The following is a 21526-nucleotide window of genomic DNA, read 5'->3' on the forward strand; positions in this document are numbered from 1 at the left end:
ACTGCTGCTGCGCATTATGCAGCTGTGTAATGCATATTCACTGCCCCGCCAGTGCTCGCATTCCCTCTGACTGCCCCTCCATTTCGATTGCTTGTGGTCCTCCCAAGCTGCTCTCTTCTCTGCTCCTCTTTTCTCCCGCACTCATCTTCCTTCCACAATGTCCCCTATGCTTGAAACTCCCTGCGTCTCCTAGTGCACCAAGCGACCCGTCTCACAATGTCCAGATCACTGCTCTCCCTGCCCTTTCAGGGGGTGCCCACGCTGTAGCCTTAGCCCATGTTTCTAATCGTGTTTTTGCCCCGCCCTCTCCAACACTCCACACATGATCCTCTTGGGCGTATTTTTGCTCTGTAGCTGTGCTTGCTTGCATGGCTCGGGATATGTGTTAAAGCCTGAGCTGTGTTTTAGCTCCAGCTGGAACCAGCCCACTCTGCAGTGAGGATGCAGGCAAGATCATTCAAGTTGGCAGTCCTGCAATGCCCTTCCCACAATTCCCCATAGTTGACTGGGAAAGAATCTTAGAGCATCTCACCGCAAAGAACCATGGGACATGCCCCCTCTACACAGGCGAGTGCAGAAGCAATGAGGACATAGTAACACGAGTGGAGATGATCATACTCAGGCTAACAGTGCACGATCCTGGGTGCCAGTCCCCAGGCGAACTGAACAGTGTAGTTATATCCTCAGTGAAAGCCATGGGGCACAAATTACAGATCATAAATGTAAAAACAGCCTCCACCACCTCCAGCCAACCTGCAGCCATCCAAGACCTTGATGGCTTTTGCTGTGCTGCTTGTTATGGTGAAGACACGAGCAAACCTCCAAAAGCACAGGGCCATTTCCCTGGAGCAAAGGAGAATTGTCTTTAGTTAGTAATAGTATAGGGCTCATGACACATGGCTGAGCAGTTCTAATTCCGCACAGTAGAGGGCAGTGCCATTCACAGACACAATCCAATTCATTACAGTGTTGTGTATGTGTATATGTACATAGGGGTATAGGGATATATGGATTCTTGCCCCTGTTCAACGGTGTGTACTTCGTTTTGCAAGAGAACTTGAGCTGCTCTGAGCCCCAGGCTCTGTGGCAAAGTAAACAACAGAGAGGCAGACTGCTTTAGGGTTTTAAAATTTAATTTCAGACTTGATTAAACCGTAATTTATCCCCAAGCCTCATATCACTGTATTATAATTATTGAAACGCACTGAAAACCCAATCAGTGCACTAGGCTAAGCTATTGCAGGCCATGCCTTGCATATCCATGCAGTTGACATCACAGTAAGAATCAGGACATACATTCTGTATCCTATCATAACCTGTCTCATTAAGCAGCGCCAGTAAAACTGAACAGAGACCGGTCGTTGCCTGGATTGTAGAACAGCTACTGGTATTATTCAAACCTGGGTCATTTCAGCTAACAGGCTGGGGGACAAGCCCCCAGATGTTTGTGAGAGACTGGACCATGCTCTCTCTCAAACACTGTCTTCGTCTACTGCTTGTGTTTTTGTTCATTGCTTGAATGGGGCTGACCAGTTTTCTTGCTTTTGCAAGTCAGTAACGCAGGACAACTTTTTGTATACTGTTTTCCGTGCAAACTGTACCTCAGAGCATTTTACAGGGTTAAACAATGCGACTACCAACATGACTAGCAAGGAGAGAGAAATTAAGGGGAATTGGTGAGGGAGAGATGCAGTTTTTCAGTTGTTATTTGACATGAGATGGAGAGTGAATGAGGCAGAGAGATACAGATGAGCCATTCTAGATTCATAAGCTGCAGAGAAGGTAGTTGTGAGGATGTGAGTTGTTTCTTTAAAACTGCTGGGAGAAGCCAGGCACAGGGAACGGGGGCCGAGAACGACCTAGGCAGACCTGTACAATGAAGCAGAGAGAGAGAGACAGAGGAGCTTTAGGGATAATACTGTGTTCTTTTTTCCGACAGAGTTCCTTGTTCAGTGTTAGAAGAAAACTGCTCTCTCTCTCTGATTCTTTACCATTGTCATGTGATAGCGCTAGCACCAACCGTGGCCAGAGGGAGAGAGCAGTCTAGTGATAGGGAGCCCCCTGGTGGCAGGGCAGTGAGTTTTAGAAAATCCACAGAGGGTTTCGTGGACAGAGAAGGTAGTTTTGGACTGGATCCTAAAAGGAACGAAGAACCAGTGGGACATTTGAGGACTGCACTTCTGTATGTGCAAGGAGGCAGGCAGCAGCATTCTGTGTGCGCTGCAGTCTGAAGAGCTGGGGATTCGGGCAGCTGTAGGGAAATGAGCTACTGTATTGTAGGGGGCGAGGATTTCAGTGAAGTTGGAGAATAGGCAGCAGCGTAGAAGCTCTGCTGGCAACAGTCGGTTCTTCAAACATGGGAGATACGAGAGGAGAGGGCAGGGATATGTATGTTGGAATCCAGTGGGAGACTTGCGTCCAGGGAGTCTTGTCTTGACTCTCAGTTAGGTTCTTACCTGTGTGTCAGCTGGTCCCAATGAAGCAAATGTAGGCTGATTTTTGCATTAAAAATAAAAAGAAATTTCCCTTTGAGGAGTGATCCGACTCCCATTGGAACGGTTGGGCAAATTCCCATTAACTTCAGGCCTTGTATGTATTTAGCCATAACTGCAGACAATACCTATTATTCTGGATAGTTTAGTTTCCCCACTCTCCATTGAGCTGTGTGTGTTGAGGAGGAGAGTCAAGGGGAAGCAAGAAGCAAAAGCTTGAAGAAATACTGCCTCCATCCTCTTTGCCTTTATATACAGTATTAATATTGATTCTCAGTGGTTCGCTCTTATTTTTTAATAAACCACCTACAACAATATGGGCTTGCAGCAGAGTTCCTTAGCCAAATAAATATGATGGAGCAGTATACTAATAAGCGCTGTGTGATATTGGCTCACAGAAACAAAGTACATGTGTCAACGCACTGTTATCAGGGCAATTTGTAACAGTGGGCAGTAGCCGGCATCTGCATGTTTAAACGTTCAGCAGGCCAGGAGGTTGGCATGGAGCTATTCTTCCTTCAGAGCAGGGAGGTGTCAAGAAACTTGACCTGCTCTTTTAAAAGGTCCCATTTTGAGCAGTTGAGATTGTCCCGCTCTCTGGATTGATTTTAACTGGGCTCAGTAAAACTCACTGAAAAATTAAAACTGGTTGGGCGACTGGCCATCCCTACCTTGTGTCAAGCAATTCAGCATGTTTCAGTTGTTCTTTGCATGCCCGGGTAGTCTCGTCGTTTCATGGTCCTCTCCCATCTGGCTGTATCCACCTGTTGACTCTTGTCTTCTAGATTGTCAGCGGCTTGGGGCAGGGGCCATCTCTGTGTAGCTCCAAGAACTACGGGGGCCTGCTCTGGGACTGGGGATTTTGGACAATAGCACAAGACAAACAATACATCATAATTCCAAAACAGACACACAGTGGGCCTTGGTGCCCCCTGTCAACCTATGGCACATAATAGCTGAATTTCCTGAGTGCTGTGATACTTATTTCAATTCAGGTGGTTGTGTTCAATGCAGGGGTAACCAGGTAGGGTTTGGTGGCCTGTGGAGCACAGGAGATCAGACTAAATGGTCTGGTGGGTCCCTTCTAGCCTTATAATCTATGGCTGTGTGAAAATCAGGTAAGGCAAGTACATGCGGCTCTGCCCAGTCAAGGGGACATGCTCACAGCTCTCAAAGACCCACAGGGCTGCACCTAATATATAATAAAGGAAAGAGATTGCAGACACCATCCTCTCTGATACTATGGTGGCGCTTATTGCCTACAGATCCCAGCATGCAATGCCTCCCGTCAGATGCAGGTGGAACACTGTGCGCTGGGATGTGTAGTCTCCAAAGGCAGTATTGCCATCAGAAAGATGAATATATTTGAGTGCTGACACTGTGCTGAACAGTGTACAGACTCAGAGAGTCCCTGCCCCAAAGAGTTGAGAGTCTAAAGCAGACCCTGAAATGCTGGTCAAATCTATACAAACACAGAAAGACCAGTCTTGGAGCAGTGGTTTTATTTTTTTCTTGTAGAAATCTCTTCTGGCCGTTGTGTGTTTTGCCACATTTGGCCGTCCTTGATTGAAAAAACCAGGAAGAGCCAAGCTAACCTTTTAAAGACTCCTCTGACACCACAAGAAACCCTTGGACTGTTTCTACTTAGAAATAATTCTGCTGCTATTTCCTACATTTCTCACGCCTTTGCTTTTTACAATCAAGGAGCTTTGCATGAAAATTGCATCCTAGTTGCTTAGGAATTCGTCCGTTCCATCTCAAGTTATAATCCTGTGCTTGTGGATCAGGGTGATCCAGTCAATATAGTGTACTTGGACTTTCAGAAAGCCTTTGACAAGATCCCTTACCAAAGGCTCTTAAGCAAACTCAGCAGTCATGGGATAAGAAGGAAAGTCTTCTCATGGGTCAGTAAATGGTTAAAATATAGGAAACAACGGGTAGGAATAAATGGTCAGTTTTCACAGTGGAGAGAGGGAAATAGCAGGGTATGTACCAAGGATCTGTACTGGGCCCAGGGGGTGAGCAGTGAGGTGGCAAAATTTGCAGATGATACAAAATTATTCAGGATAGTTAAGTCTCTAGCAGACTGCGGAGAGTTACAAAGGGATCTCACTGATCTGGGTGACTCGGCGAAGAAATGGCAGATCAAATTCAGTGTTGAAAAATGCAAAGTAATACACGTTGGAAAACAGAATCCCAACTACGCATGCAAAATGATGGGATGTAAAGCAGCTGTCACCACTCAATGTGCAGCGGCTGCCAAAAAAGCGAACAGAATGTTAGACACCATTGGGAAAGGGATAGATGATATAACAGAAAATATAATGTCACTAAATATATCCATGATATGCCCACACCTTGAATACTGCGTATAGTTCTGATTGCCCCATATCAAAAATTATATATTAGAATTGGAAAAGGTGCAGAGAAGGGCAAGAAAAATTATTAGGGGGGTGGACCAGCTTTCATATGAGAGATTAAAAAGATTGGGACTGTTCGTCTTAAAAAGACAAGTAAGGGAGGTTATGATAGAGATAAAATCATGAATGGTTGAAGAAAGTGAATAGGAAAGGGTTATTTACCCCGTCACACAACACAAGAGCTTGCAGTCACCTAATGAAATTAATAGGCAACAGGTTTAAAACAAAGGTAAGAAAGTACTTGTTCACACAACACGCGGTCAGCCTGTGGAACTCATTGCCAAGGGATGTTGTGATGGCCAAAAGATGGTCAGGGTGAGGTTCCAACCTCTAAAGCTGTATGTGTATGTGATGATGTTTGACTCATAACAACTTCTGCATTTGCACAGCACCACTGGTAACGAACAGATGGCGCTAGGTGAGATGTGCACAGTTTCATTTTGAAGGGGTTCAGTGGCATGAGAGTATTTGGCAGGGCCACTCAGAGGATTGGGGGGGGGGCCCGCTGCCAAATCGCTGCCGAAGACCTGGCACTTCGGCGGTGAGTCCCGGGGCAGAAGGACCCCCTGCCGCGGGTCTTAGGGGCACTTCGGCAGCAGGTCCCGGAGTGGAAGGACCCCCTGCCGCCAAATTGCCGCCAAAGACCCGGAGCGGAAGAAGCTCCGGTGGCCCGGGTCCCGCAAGAGTTTTCCGGGGCCCCCGGAGCTAGTGAAGGACCCTGCTCCGGGAGGGGCCTAGGACCTGGGGCAAATTGCCCCACTTGCCCCTCCTCCCCCTCCCCTCCCGGGCGGCCCTGGTATTTGGCTCTGTTAGCCTGCCCAGTGCTGTAGCATTTGAACCTCTTCCAGCAGTGACATTATTTGTATGACTATAGCGTCTAGGTCAGAGCCCCGCCATGAACAGGCACCCCATTGCACTAGGCTCCAGCTTGTCATGTGTGGTTTTTTACTTTCTCTCACCTGAGGGGAAATTGGCCATGTGGCTTATGGAGCGTATTAGCCACATCCTAAATCATACACGTTTCAAATCTCTCATCTGTCACCATGTCCTAGTGTTTTCATGCCATATGTATTAAGACATGAAAAGTAAAAATGAGGTTTCTGTGACTCCTGATTGTCGCTCTCCATTCAGCAGTGGCTTACTACTTAGATATCACTCACCTCCTTAAACAACACCACTGACTTCCTGTTCGTTTCTGGGTACAGTTCTTTCCCTTTCCCCCAAAGCCCTCTGAACTTACTCCAGAATGCTTCTTTGACCACCTGTTTCTCTACTCCCTGCTCACCATCTCTGCTTACACAGGAATGGCCTCCTCTTTGTCCCTTCAGACCATCTCACCACACTTCGTGTAAGAGCCTTCTCCTCTGCAACTCCTCCAGCTAGAGCAGCTTATCTGTCTTCCTCCATCTTATTTCAGACCTCAGTTGAAAATATCTGTCTTCTGCCTTGCCTATACGTCTTACATTCTCTCTCCCTCTGCTGTGGTTTAACTATCTGTCTTGATTCCTTATAATGTTTTGGATTGATTTCTATATATAGAATAGTTGTACTATACCAAGGCGGTAATCATTGGCCATTAGATTATCACTAAAGGATTCAGAAGCAACTGTAGTCTTTAGGCAGCCTGCCTCTTGGATGACGAGAGCATGATCAGAGGTTTTTGCAGTGGCTTAAGTAGTCCTCCTGGATGGACAGACCCTTTCACCAGAGTTTAGAAGAGGAGCTTATGCTGTAATGTTAAAATATACTGTTTTTTCTTGCAGTTAAAGTTGCAGTGCTGAGGGCATGTCCCAGGAGAGTGAGCCACCCCTGCAGTTAAATGGGGGGTTCTCAAACTGGGGGTTGGGACCCCTCGGGGGTCACAAGGTTATTACGTGGGGGGGTCACGAACTGTCAGCCTCCACCCCAAACCCTGCTTTGCCTCCAGCATTTATAATGGTGTTAAATTAAAGACACTTGTTTATATATTTATAAGGGGAATCACATTCAGAGGTTTGCTATGTGAAAAGGGTCACCAGTAAAAAAGGTTTGAGAGCCACTGAGTTAAACAGTAACATATTGGGGTGGGCGGAGAAATGTTTTAAGCAACCAACCGAGAGAAACAGAAGCTATTGTTGTTGCAAAAGTTCAAGTTTCCTCTTCCTCCACCTGTCAGGAGGGTGAGCTGGGCATGCTCCCAGGCGCTGAGCACAAACTCAAACATGCCCTCTGGGCTCTGGCTTTAAGCAGCAGTGTCACTGAGTTACTCACCCAGAACTCATGGGATAGGAGGGATGAATAGAAGCCACATCTGTCTAGGGACAGCCTGGAGGGAGAAGAAAAGTTGCTGCGTTGCAACAGGAGATACTCGGCGACAGGGAAGTTAGGTCATTTATCTCTTTTCTGGGTGGATCAAAGTGTCAGAGTTTTAGGTCCTGTTTACTTCAAGGCAAAATAGCGTCTACTCCAAAAGCAATGTGTGTCTCTCTCCCCTCGCACCCATCTTGAGCCCTGTCGGAAAATTCCAAAGCACCTCAAGATACTCTGCCGATCAGCTCATGGAGTCTTATCAAACCCTCTTCTTATTTAAAAGGAGATGTTGTCCTGCACAGAGTTACTGGTGGATCTTTGCATTGTTACCAACTAGGCAAAGGGCGGTTTTCATATAGAACTGAAACCAGACGTGCCCAAATACCACAAGAAGAAACTGTTCTCAAGAAAGCAGCTGTACTGGAAATTTCACAAGAAAATCCGTCCTTGTGAACTGTCCAGCTTGGCTTAGAGGAACATCCAAGCTCTTTGACACCAAAGCAAACTGAGTCTGAACTTTGATAATCCTGAGATTCTTTTGAAACCATTTAAAAAGCTCAGCCTTTCATCAGTTCGCATCCCAGATATTTACTTATTGACACTGATTCCCATGTACCCAACAGCTGAGGATGTGTTTGCCTCATGAAAAAACGTGGTGATGGTATTCATATTGTTGGAAGTGCATGTATGTGTTAAATTGTTAATAGCGAGCACCCTGGATCTTGTTTGATTAAAATGTCGATAGACATCCTAAACATTGATCAGAGGATTTTATTTAATTAAAAAATGTGTCCCGGCTGGTAAATACATTTGGCTGTCTAGGATCTGAACAGTGGTCGTCACTTTATTGATTGTCATATCATTAAATCAGGCTGGGAAAATATTAATGATAGACTCACGCACACTGAACATAAAGTTCAGTTGTCTAGCAGATCTGTTAAGTTGCTCGGCATCTTGCAGTGATTTAAAAAAATGCTCCTAAATGAAATGTCAATGCATATTACGATACATGATGTGACTCTAGTAATTTTTCATACTAGGTTTGATCATTTGGCATTCCACATGCTTCAGATTACTTAAGCTGGGTTCCTAAATGGAAAACTGCTTGATTAATTCCAATACCTTAGGCCTTGACGCTGTAATCAGCTCCTCTAGCGAGTATTTTGGCACCCTTTGTGTGGGTGTGGAGTCTTTCATGGGAGGTTTGGTTGGGGTATCAGGGCCATCAACAGTTGAATGATCATGAAAGAAGAACACAAATGGTATATATTGATAAATGAATTTCCAGAGCAGTTTTTAGGAAAAGCCTGTCACTATTTCACAATCTCCATAATTGTAAATGCGTTCTAAGAGGAAGCAGTGCCTTTGCACCAGTCCTTCCCAGTACGAGGTGCACCTTCCTGGTGATGAGGAGTAGGGCTGAGAGAGTCCCAATGGAATTCAAGTGCAGGCACTTACAAAGCTGTTGTGTAGCAGGTTGCATGAGATGTAAAAGCAAACGCTTGGTTTTTTTTCAGGGAATCACAGTGCTCTTGTTGCTAATATAGGGGAACTGAGAAATCTTGTTCATGGCTCTGTCACTGACTGGGAAAGCCAATTAACCTTCCTGGGTCTCAGTTAACTTAAATGGGGCAATTCTTTGTGAACTATTATGAGCCCCTCTGATGGAAGATACTAGATAAAAACCAGGCACTATTATTTATTAGTTAAAAAAACAAGTTTCACAAGCCAGACCTACACACCCTGAATTCTGCCAGTTTTGTGGTGTTAAAGGGTTTTATTGCCCTGTTACTGTATGAATGATCCACCCAAACAGGGGAAATTGACTAACTGACTGTACAGGGGAAATGGTGAAACTGACTATGTACAAAGTGCTTTCAAATGGTCAAAGTAAACCAAGTGAAAATGTGAGATGGTTTGGTTGCACTCTTTCCTCTGAGTCATTACTGAACTATGGCCTCAGAGCCCTAGAATTTCAGGCCAGATGAAACCAGCAGGTCAGCTGGTCTGACCTTCTGTATCTCACAGGTCACCAGCCTCACTCAGCACCTGTACACTAAACCCAACAACTGAAATGAGACCATAGTAAAGGAGATCCACAGGAGACCAGATTCTTGTGTGCAACAGGCAGAGAATAGGAGGGACTGCTGTGCACCAGTACTTGACGTCTCTGCAGTGGTAGGGAAATGATTTAATGCAATACACCCAGATAATCCTGGCAAGTGACCCGCACCCACATGTTGCAGAGGAAGGTGGAAAACTCTAGCGTCACTGCCAATCTGACTTGGAGGAAAATTCCTTCCCTACCCAATGTATGACGATCAGTTAGATCCTGAGCACACAAGCAAGACCCAGCCAGCCCGGCACCTCTGAGGGAGAGAGTGCTTGGTTGCCGCCTCAGAGCCCTCGCCCTCCCCGTCCAGCGCAGTATTAGGATGTCAGGAAGTGGCTGTGTACCGTGGTGGGTGAAAGAATTAGGTATTAACATAAAGAATGTTGGGCTGGAGTCAGATGGTAAAGATCAGACATGAAATGATACCATTCTCTGCCTCTACCTCCTGTTGATTTGGGGCCAAATTCAGCTCTGTTTTGAGTGGATGCATTAACTTCATTGGAAGTCAGGGTTGAATTTGGTGCAAGGGGCTACAGTAAGCTGGGACTCTCTGAAGTGGACAGCTTGGCATTAAAACTCTGTGAGGAGACAGTGCCACACAAAGATCCTCCCCAGGAAATCTTTGTTGGGGTTATTGGCACTCCATTTCTATCCAAAGGGACTGTGTAAAGTGACTTTGGCAGATGGAGCAGCAGTGTGGATTCATGCTGCAGGCAATGCCACTTCGAGCAAGACACTTAACCGCCGTGTCCAGCAGTGGCCATGAGTCTGAGACAGACTAGCCCAGCATGTCTCTGTTATTACTGTAAACACAGCCCTTATGCACTGCTGCTCACTAAAGATAACAATCTGCACTGCACACAGGCTGCCATGCCATGTGCTCCAGCACTTACTGTGCCTTACACAGGGTCAGGAGAGAATTCTGAACAGGCAGGGATGTTTTTTTTCTTTCTGCCAACCTGTATCTAAGGGCTTATCTACACCACACAGCTTTTAAAAGACTTTTAAAGTCAGTGTGCGTAAACGCTCTTTTTTGGTACTTTATTGGCACTTTTGCCGACAAAATACTTTCAGCCCCGCAAGTGGCATTAGCTTTGTTGGCAGGAGAGCGCTCCTGCCGGCAAAGCCGTGTTCACACTGCCACTTATGTTGGCAAAACTTTTGTCTTTTGCGGGGGGGCTTATTTAAGTACCCATGAAAGACAAAAGTTTTGTCGACAGCTTTGCAGTGTAGACAATCCCCAAGAGAGCTCTTCAAATTGCAAGGGCATGCTTAAAAGTTCTGTTGCCTCTTTTCAGTGATGAGACTCAAGAATGGAAGGAGGTGCAGGGGGAGGTGGAAGACTTATCTCAAGGATGAACAAAGATAGATTGCTTAGAACACATCAGGGTTATATGGTGGTAGCACCATTTTTTCATGCAGTGACTAAAATCGTCTGGATTAGTGATGTTACTGTGAGTGTGACAGAAATCTGGTAAATGTTTACTTGAAAGTCTGTTCATCTGATAAATACATGGCCTCCCAAACGTTTGTTCCTGTCACTGGGCCATTGAACTATGAACCCATCTAAGATGTCCTTAGTGCTGACTGTATCGCTGTAGTGATCTTGGTCAATTTCAACATCACTAACTCTTGAATATAACTATCCAAGAAGTCAATAGCCAGAAGATTTAGCCTGCTGGACTGTCCGTGCTCACCATGTGCACTGAGGATGTAAAAGGTTAAACAGTTAACTGGTTAACCAATAAGCATTAAGCTTACCATTAACCGGCCTTAACTGTTAACCCCAGCAGCCCGTGGCAGTCGAAATGACCCCAGTCCCAGCCGTGCCACACCGTCCGGTTTAACTACATTGGTCAGTAGTGCGAAAAATCTACACCCTTAAATGGCATTGTTAAGCTGACCTAAGTTCCTATGTAGACAGTGCTAGGTGAATGGAAGAATTCTTCTGTCCACCTAGCTACTACTACTTGGGAAGGTGGATTACCTACTCTCATGGCAGAACCTTTCTCATCGGCATACAAGACCTAAGAGATAGAGTCAATACCTTTCTTAGGGGCAGATCTGTCCCTTTTCCATGGCTATGCGGGGCCCCTTTGCAGTGAAATCGGTGTGCCTTGGCGGTTTGGGGAACTCCTGTGAGAGATGCGCACAACAGACTCAGCCTCCAAGGGGGACGCTGCTATTTACCTCTCTCCATTCTGAAAGTTGACCATTTATTCCTACTCTCTGTTTCCTGTCTTTTAACCAGTTACTGATCCATGAGAGGATCTTTTATCCCATGATTGCTTACTTAGCTTAAGAGCCTGTGGTGATGGACTTTGTCAAAGGTTTTCTGAAAGTCCAGGTATACTATATCCACTGGATCACCCTTGTCCACATGTTTCATGACCTCCTTCAAAGAATTCTAATAGATCGGTGAGGCAAAATTTCCCTTTACAAAAGCCATATTCACTCCTCCCCATCAAATCGTGTTCCTCTATGTGTCTGATAATTCTGTTCTTTACTCTAGTTTCAACCAGTTTGCCTGATTCTGAAGTTAGGCTTACTGGCCTGTAATTGCCAGGATTGCCTCTGGAGCCTTTTTTAAAAACTGGTGTCACATTAGCTATCCTCCAGTCATCTGGTACAGAAGCCGATTTAAGCGATAGGTTACATACCACAGTTAGTAGTTCTGCAATTTCATAATGAGTTCCTTCAAAACTCTTAGGTGAATAGCATCTGGTCCTGGTGACTTATTACCATTTAATTTATCAGTTTGTTCCAAAACTTCCTCTACTGACATCTCAATCTGAGACAGTTCCTCTGATTAGTCACCTAAAATAGTAGTACAAGGTTTGGGAATCTCCCTCAAATCCTCTGCAGTGAAGACCAGTCAAACGGTTTCATTTAACCTCTCTGCAACAGCCTCATCTTTCTTTAGTGTCCGTTTAGCCCCTCAATCATCCAGTGGTCCCACTTCGTTTGGCAAGCTTCCTGCTTCTGATGTACTTAGAAAGTTTTTGCTGTTAATTACTGAGTCTTTTGTTGAGTTGAGTTGCTGAGTCAAGTTACTCTTCAGATTGTTTTTTGGTCCGCCTAATTAACAACATAAGAACGGCCCAATTATCCATGTAGGCCAATATCCTGTTTTCCGACAGTGGCTAATGGCAGATGTTTCAGAGAGAATGTACAGAACAGCAATCCTTGAGTGATCTGCCCCCTGTTGTCCAGTCCCAGCTTCTGGCCATTAGAAGCTAGGGACACTCAGAGCACCGGGTTGCATCCCTGACCATCTTGGCTAATAGCCATTGATGGACCGATCCTCCATGAACGTATTGAGTTATTTTTTGAACCCTTGGCAACAAGTTTCACAGGTTGACTGTGTATTGCATGAAGATGTGCTTACTTTTGGTTTGGGCTGACTCCTGGTTCTTGTGTTACGTGAAAGAGTAAATAACACTTCCTTATTCACTTTCTCTGCACCAGTCATGATTTTACAGACTTCTATCATATCCCCCCCTTAGTTGTCTCTTTTCTAAGCTGAAAAGTCCCTGTCTTATTAACCTCTCCTCAGATGGAAACTATTCCATACCCTTAATCCTTTTTGTTGCCCTTCTCTGTACCTTTTCCAATTCTAATATATCTTCTTTGAGAAAGGGCAACCACATCTGCACTTGGTGTTCAAGATGTGGATGTACTATGGATTTAAAATGTAAAAGTCTTGGCCATTAACAAAGAAATCAAACTTACTCAATACTATAACAAAGAATAAGAATAACAAAGAAAAACACCTTTCTAGGATACTGCTTGGGATCAGTTGCAAATAGGGTCTAAGCTAATAATACTGGGGGTGTAGGATTAGTGGCAGGGGCAGAGGACTATAATGGTGAGGAAAATCAGAATGTGGAGGAGATTAAGAAATAAAGCTGGCAATAACCAGGTAAGAACCAGTTTTGTAGTGGATGCTAGGAGTCTGTTAAGAATGTGGTCCAAAAGGAATGGAAAGATCTTTATTGAAAGAGCACAAAGGTTTGTCTGATGCCTCTATAAGACTTTTACTGCCATGCAAGAATGCTCCAAAATAGTGCCATGTTAGTATGTGGCATTTCAAGAGCCGCTGGCCTTCCCATGATACCCAGCCTTGAATCCTTTATGGCTATTACTCAGCACAAAAATTCTAGTCGCCATCAGTATGTGTGTCGACCAGCTTCCCCTCCTCCAGCATATTGGTAAATTGTTAAGATCCATGTGAGCAACCTTAAAAGGATTTAGGCCTGCTAGTTATGATGTTACTTGTCTACTAGGAATTGGATTGAGATCCACCAATACATTTCTTATTGGCTGCTGTAGAGCTCTTAGACCATAACAACTGTCAGTCATTATTGGCTGGGGCTGCATTGAAACCAGTGACCTTGAGATGAAAGATTCTGTATTCTGTTACCAGGCCCGTGATCCATTCAGCATCCTTGCCTATGTCTGTCGGGGAGAAACAAAATCTTATGAAGCCATCTGTCTCTGTTTTGTGTAGGTTGTTGTTGGAAGGCACCGATGTGAATGCTAGGCACAAGCTTGGCTGGACAGCCCTCATGGTAGCAGCTATAAACAGAAATTCTAGGTAAGTTTTTTTCCAGCGTTGTTTGTGACCATCATGGGTAAGCTGCTATGCTATGTTCTCCTTTTGATAAACCCACATGGATTCCATCTAAACAACCTGCATTCGGAGTCTCCCTCTTGTGCAGTTCTAGGTTTGGTTGCTGGTTAAACCTGAAACCATAAATTTATACTCTTCATTTACCTATGTACAGTGTGACAACCAAGAACTCCAACCGGTTTACTGGCTGAAAGGGGAGAGCACTATGCATTGAATCACCAGTGCCGTTTCTTTGCAACATTCTTGTTTTCTTGGGAGGACACCCATCCGAGTACTGATCAGGCCTCACCTGTTTATCTTGAGATCTGAGGAGACTGTAGCCTTGCAGTGGTACTAGCGCAGGCCACACTGTGTCAGTAACTGAGCTAAAGTCTCAAGTTGCTGCAGTAGGATTTGCTGTTTCTTCCCTAGCTTGTGGGACGAGTGCTGTGGCTTTCATGCTATACCTTCATGAACCAAAAGGGCTGACTCTGTGTCCAACCTCTTTAGTTCCCAGGATGATCACTGTGGCTTCTGGTAACCTTTAAAGGCACTCTTAAATTTATTCAGTCTACAACTAAATTCAATTAGTTTTTCTTTAAAAAAAAGAGAGAAAGAGAAATCCAATTTTAGAAAACGTGGGACAGACGGTAGAATGAGCTTTGATGTTACAACCTCTCAGAGATGCTTTACTTAGTCACAAGTTCATAAGCAAAAAGGCTTAATTACTTGGGAAAACACAGGATTAAAGCAGGGCACAAAAGCTGAATATCCGCTCTCGGGCGACACGATTCGAATCAGTGTGCCGAGTTCGTGTGTGGTGCAAACTTTGATGTGTGCGATGACAAGCTGAAAGTCGTGACCTCGGGGAGCTCCTTAGGATGGGCAGAGGGGTGGGGGCTTGGGTCTGTTGGTTTAACTTTGATGTCCGAGCAGGAACAGGCCTCGTTGTTTGCATGTCCGCAGAGGGATGGATTTGGAGCTTCCCACCTTTGCTGATGGACAATGGTCAGCGATGGACTGTGACGATTGTTGACCATTCCAAGTGACTGGTGGACCAGAACAGGGCTTGGGGAGGTGCAAAGGCTTGAAGGGAGACGAGGAGAAAGGCTGTTCATGGTATAATAATTATCCCAGATGGATCACCCTTCTTACTATTTAAGATACATAGCATAAAATCAGGTAGAACTGATAACAAAAACCTCTAAACACTAAAAAGCCTTCAGGACTCAGTCTAGTCTTGTTCTGCATTGGCACAAGACGAACAGCTGGGTTTCTTATTTGGGTGTCTGGCAAAAAGACTGAAACTTTGAGCTGTGTTGGGAGAATCAGGTTTATTTGCCACACGTTGAGGATGATTATTGCCTATAATTTTAAGCAAAGGCCTTGACTATCTGAAACTCACTATGACTCGTCTGTAAACGTAATGAACGGTTAATTAGATATTTTACTTACTTCTGGAAACAAGTATACGCTACGGCCAAACTCATCCCTAGCGTAACTACTCCATTGGCATCACAGGGGTAACACCAGGAGCATATTTGACCTCTGCTGCTATTTCTAGCCTTACAGTGTACCCAGTAGGGTTTCGCCATTGGCCAGGAAATGTACTGAGCTGGAAAGCGACACAAAGAATGTCTGAAATTTCCTCCAAGTTGTTCACTCGCAGATGCAGTACAAATACTGACCTATTTAACCTGACTCCTAAAGAGCCTGACCCTGGTATTAGATGTGTAGTTTGGGGCTGAGGTACTATGTAAATGGAGCTAAAAGAGCACTAGGAGTTGGTGGCTTTGATTCAGTGACACAGGTTTGCCCATAGAGTTCTAGATAGCTATACATCTCCTTTCCAGTGCAAGATGCCTCTTGGTTTTCTGGACATATTGTAATTATTTTCTTTTTCTCTCATGTAAAACTCCATTTGCGGTGGGGTGAGAACAACATTACCTGAACAGGTTAAAGATGTCAGTCCCCTCCATGCTGGCCAACCAAACCGCACACATGCTTAATAGTGATCTGGGCAACATGCTTTCTGGCACTTATAGGCCTAAGGTAATTGCATTGTCTGACTTATGCTAACAGCTGTAGGATGCTGAATTTTTTGAAGCATCTCTCTACTCTGACAAGTGACGATGTAAAAACGGGTCCTTCTTACTTAATAGACCTGCCTCTGTGTATATCCAGCCATAGCAGCAGATGTTGTTGACCAAAGCAAGTTTTTACTCTGTGGCCCTTCATAGCTCAGCAGAACCAACATCAGTATGAGAAATCATGCATCAGCAAAACTGTGAACTAAGTTCCGATGGCACATGTTTTAGGTGTTGCCGGTACTTAAGCAAAGATTTCAGGTTAGCATTCAGATGCCAGAGGAGTTTATGGTACTGGCAGTCTGACTGAGCACGTTCAGTCTGGAGTCACTGAGAGAAAATAAACATAAGCCCCACAATGCCATCTTTACAAAGTTGCTTTTTGGAGTGCACTGCACTTCGAGTCCTCACTGCACTATTCATGCTGTTCGTGACATCTCAGTCGATATAAAACCACCCCATAGATCAATACTTTGCAACTGTCCCAGCCAGTGCCCGCTCCCTTCTATTCCATTGTGACCCTGAATCACAGTGGAGACCTGCCTGCTTTAGGAGCAGAGGTTTGGGCTGCCCTTTGAAGCTCTGTTGAAGGTTAGCATGTGAACCGCTTATGAGGAGGCAGGGAGTGGAGTGCCTCAGAGCCCATCACAAGACTCATTGGAAAGGAAGGGAGGAGTCTAATATTCTGGTCACAAAACCCTGGGCCCCTTTATCAATGTTTGGGAAACACTGTGAAGCCAGTGAACTCAGATCCTATTGGGGTAAGGCCGGTTCTTGCATCCCTCGCCTGTGACCCCTGCAGCTGTTGCTGTCCAGTCCTTCTCAGCTGGAAAGATGATGGTTTCAAGGGGGTGATGGAAGGAGAAAACAGGGCTAAGGTATTTGTAGGGCTCTGGCAAGGCTAGTAGACGACAGGAAAGATGGACGTAATGTTAGGAACCGAAGGGAAAAGCTTTCATTTCCCTCTCCTGCCAGTTGCTGCAGATAAAGAACCGGACAGATTCAATGGAAAACCTATCTAATGGGAAATAAAATGACTTGAGTTTCAAAACCCTGAGCCCCCTGCTCATCTTACACTAAGGTCTTGCTTCTGCAGGGTATTTGTCACACAGAGATACATGCTTTTGTAGCATCCTGATACGGCTCTGTTAATTTCAGTGCCAAGGTTCCTTTCACTTTGACTGATTGTTCTCTGTAACCAGGACTCGTTTCTAATCCTACTTGGAATCCTCTTCCTGAGGTAAAATATTAATATTCCAGTGTGAGGTGTGTTTCCAGTTCAGCATATACACCTCTCAGCCTTGCCTAGCTAGGGAGTTTTGGATTAGAAAGAAGTGGTGGCTTATTTAACTAATGCAGAATAGCGAAGTTTAAGGCAGGTGACCCTGCGTTATTTAATAGGGTGCATTCCTGTGTATTTTAACCGAATGAGAAAGATTACAACTTGACACTATTCACATCTCTGGATCAGAAGCTTGTGGATTCAGCTGACGCGTATGGTTGGACTCAGTCGTTGTTGACAGCACTGTTATATTAGAAATGGATATTTCCTCACCGAGTGGAATGAAGGTAGTGTGGTCCAGACGGCAGGACGCTGGACTGGGTGCTTGGAGAGCAGGGTTCTGTTCCAGGCTTGCCATGACCTACAGTGTGACCTTGAGTGAGTCACATCCTCTCTTATCGTTTATCCTAGAATCATAGAAATGTAGCGTTAGAAGGGATCTTGAAAGTTCTCTAGTCCAGTTTCTTGCACTGATGCTAGACCATCCCTAACAGGAGGTTGTCCAAACTGTTTTTAAAATCCTCCCATGATAAGAATTCCACAAACCCGTTTGGAAGCACATTCCAGAGCCTAACTACTCTTGTACTTAGAAAGGTAGTCCCAATCCCTAACCTGGCTGCAGATTAAGCCCTTTATTTTTTGTCCTACCCTCAGTGGCCAAGGAGAACAGTTGATCCCCATCCTTTTTATAACAGCCCTTAACATATTTGGAACCTCTCTTCTCAAAACTAAACATACATCCAGTTTATTTACATCTTTCCCCGTCGGTTAGGTGTGCTTGGCTATTCAGACTGTAAGCTCTGAGGCAGAGGCTGTCTCTTACTGTGTGTGTGTATAGTGTCTAGCTCAGAAGGGCCCTGACCTCAGCTTGGGCCTTTAGAATACCAATAATAACAACAACAACAAAGGGAAACCACCAGGTAGTTCAGGTTTGGTCTGGAGTTCTTAGGTTGTCTGTAAAACACACAACCAGCATCATTTACGTTTTTAAAAAACGGATGTTGAGAGAAATGTTTTATTTTTATTTTTATCTAAGGTTCTTGTATTCGAACCTGCCCTGTAGCACGGGCATCTTAAACTGTGCAGCATTACCCTGTAAGTGGGACCCTGAAGGGGACTTTTTAGTTCCGCTGTCCCAAAGTGAATAACATGAATGGCTTAAAAGCTTCAATTAACTTCCTCATAGCCAGCTGTGTGGGAGGTAAATGTTATTAACTCAAATGGACATGTGGGGAAACTGAGGCACAGGGCAGTGAAGAGACTTTACCCAGACAGGGCTGCCCTAAGCATTCTGCGGTAGGTCTTCAAACTGGTTTGCCTCCATATATTTCCGGCTCCTGTCCACTGTAATCACACCATTATGTGCAGGGCTGGTTGGAGGGTTGTGGGGAGCACTAGGAAGATGATTCTTGAATTTAGCAAGTCGTTTGCATTCAAGTGTGTTGTAGGGGAAGAGATCTTTTGTGCTCACCCAGCTAGACTGCCTCCTGATGCCTACTTGAACCAGGGCCTCTGCACAGTAAATGACATTTTAACTAGTAGGTATGCTGTTTGTACTTTATGGATGAGGTGGAAACTAAAGACACAAAGATTAAATAACTTGACCAAGGCTGCAGAGGGGTTCTGTGTCAGAGGCAAAGTCCTTTCCCTGGATAGTGTACAACAGTGAGTCTCAAACTTTTTTACTGCTGACCCTTTTCACACAGCAAGCTTCTGAGTGTGACCACCCCCCCCAATAAATTAAACACACTTTTTAATATATTTAACACCATTATAAATGCTGGAGGCAAGTGGGGTTTGAGGTGAAGGTTGACAGTTCATGACCCCCCCATGGAATAACCTGATTACCCCCTGAGGGGTCCCGAACCCCAGTTTGAGATCCCCTGGTGTACAACCTAAGAGGACAAAGCTGCACAGAGCCTTTGGGAAAGGGATGCAACATATAAGCAACATGATCAGGGTGATGACAGGCACGTGACTTATTTTTATGTGTATCTATAATTCCTTTAGTTCCCCATGCCAATTTATAGCTTCATTTCCATTGTCCATCCCCCTCCCTCTCAACGTTCGATTGCCCGCTCTTCACGGAAATGAGCAGTTCACACCTAACACCAATAAATGACAGAGCTGAGCAGAGGCCCTAGTCTGCTGATCCCCTGTAGGTGCTGTGAAGAAGTGGCTCTCCAAAAGGAGTTTCAGTAAGAAGGAAGGGATTTCTACATGTGCGTGTCCCACTGTGAAACTTTCCCTTTTAAAGATTTCATAATGCTCTCTTAAAGGAGCAGGGACTAGTCCTAGTGTTTATTGGTGCATGTGTTCTTTCTCACCTAATGCTTCCCTGTCCACACCTGCTAATGCTTTTAACTGAGTCCCTCCCTTGGCTCCCTACCTCTTAATGAGATGTTCCACATCCTTGCTCACAAGGCCATGTGTAATCTTGCTGCATCTGTGGTAGTCACTGCTGCTCTCACGTCTTACTTTTTCCAATCCTCTCACTTTATCCCCTTCCCCAATTCCATCTCCTTCTCCCATTCTCAGCTTCATGCCCTCTCTGCTGCAGTCCCACACGTCTGGATCACCTTCCCTTTGCTTACCCCCCAAGCACCTGGTCTTTCGTCTTTCAGATCCCTCCAAAACACCCTACTTGCCTGTGCAATTTTTCCCTGCTTCTCCTGCTCGCTAATCCCCTGGCCCTCCCTGTCCTGTGTGTCTCCTGGTTTCAATTGTTAGCTCTTTGTGGCTGGGGAATATGTCTCTTCTTTGAGTGAACAGCACTTTGTACATCTAATGCGCTGTATGCATGTTTTTTATTAATAGCAATAGTGCATCATGCACGGTATAGATCAGTGGGTATGTTCTAAGGCATCTAATGAGTATGACTTCTCTGGAGCTATTCTCTCAGTGTCTATAGGCAGTGATGTGATTAACTGGCACAGTCTAGTACCTATATTAGGTACATATGTCTGCTTCATATCCTCGCTTTCAGTCTTTCCACTTCAGGCATATAATTCGGAGGTCTCTGAAGCAGAGCTGGGCAACTGGGATAAATATCCTGAAGCTTCTAGAGTCTAGAGCTTCATTGGCATGTGGACTTGCATGCATAACGTGCTAGCTATGCAGGTGTGAGCTGAGCTGCCTTTACATACAGCCAGTTGGAGAGGAGGCTCTGATGACATTCCTTGGATGTTGCGTCAGTTGTTGCAGTATAGTTTTCTTTCAGTACGTGCCCGTGGGGATCCTGTGCTAGGGACACATGCACCCCATGCGGGCAAGATTGAAATCTTTTGAATAGCAGTGTCTGTAGGGCCACTCATGTATGAGTTATGTCCTTGTTCCCTCACCTTAAGGCATAAAGGTTGGAACGGCCACAAGCATCCTTCAGTTCTCTCAAACATATTCTCTCTCTGCATGCTTCAGGAGCATCCCCATAGCTGAAATTTGTGAGGCAGCTAAGTGGAATAACTCCCTGACTCTAATTAAACACTGAACCCTTGATGTAGCTACAGGGTCAGATGCCAAACCTGGTAGGGCAATGTCACAATCGCTGTTTAGTTAGTGACAGTCACGACTCCTCAGTCCCACTATCCAGTTGGGACACAGCTTATCAGTGACCTGGAGTGGGATCCTCCCCCACACAGACTCAAAGAACAGAGAACGGTTACGTACCTTGTAGTCATAGGTTTTAAAGCCCCAAGGGACCACCCGATCATCTAGTCTGACTTCCTGTGTATCACAGGCCACCCACACTACCTAGCACCTGTCCCCTAATCCCAGCAACTAAAATTAAACCAAAGTATTACAGCCCTCTGGAGACTAAGCTCTTGTATGCCACGAGTACAGTAACCTCAATTCTATGAGATGTCCATGTGGATCCCTGACCCACCCTCCGATCCCTGCTTTTTTGGAATTCTTCTTTTTCTGGGATCCTGCATTAGCAAGGGAACTGAAGGATGGTTGCAGCTGCTGTGCCACTTATGCTCTACAGTGTGTGTGATGGGGGTAGAAAGGCATACATGGCCCAGATGCAGCCAGTGGAATCTGCTATTCAAAAAAATTCTGCTCTTGCATACATAGGGTGCATGCGCATCTAGTTTGGGGTTCACACGGATGACAATGTCTTAAAGAATCACAGTTATGGGAAGGTTAGTAACTGCTCTTTCCTTACAACCGCCCCTCTATTCCCACGCTGAGTTCTACAGAAAGTTAAGATATAGCTATTCTAGAGATCCTC

At 45.1% G+C, this 21526-nt stretch overlaps 1 protein-coding gene across 1 annotated transcript in view; it reads left to right on the forward strand.

The window, feature by feature from the left end:
• CLPB (ClpB family mitochondrial disaggregase) overlaps positions 1-21526 on the forward strand; it is a 137021-nt gene that overhangs the window by 6106 nt on the left and 109389 nt on the right. The window contains exon 3 of the mRNA XM_032792608.2: positions 13825-13911. Coding sequence (XP_032648499.1) covers positions 13825-13911 — 87 coding nt within the window. The remainder of the gene's footprint in view (positions 1-13824; positions 13912-21526) is intronic.

The sequence above is a fragment of the Chelonoidis abingdonii genome, chromosome 1, assembly GCF_003597395.2.
Source record: "Chelonoidis abingdonii isolate Lonesome George chromosome 1, CheloAbing_2.0, whole genome shotgun sequence".
In the NCBI taxonomy this organism is placed as follows: Eukaryota; Metazoa; Chordata; order Testudines; family Testudinidae; genus Chelonoidis; species Chelonoidis abingdonii.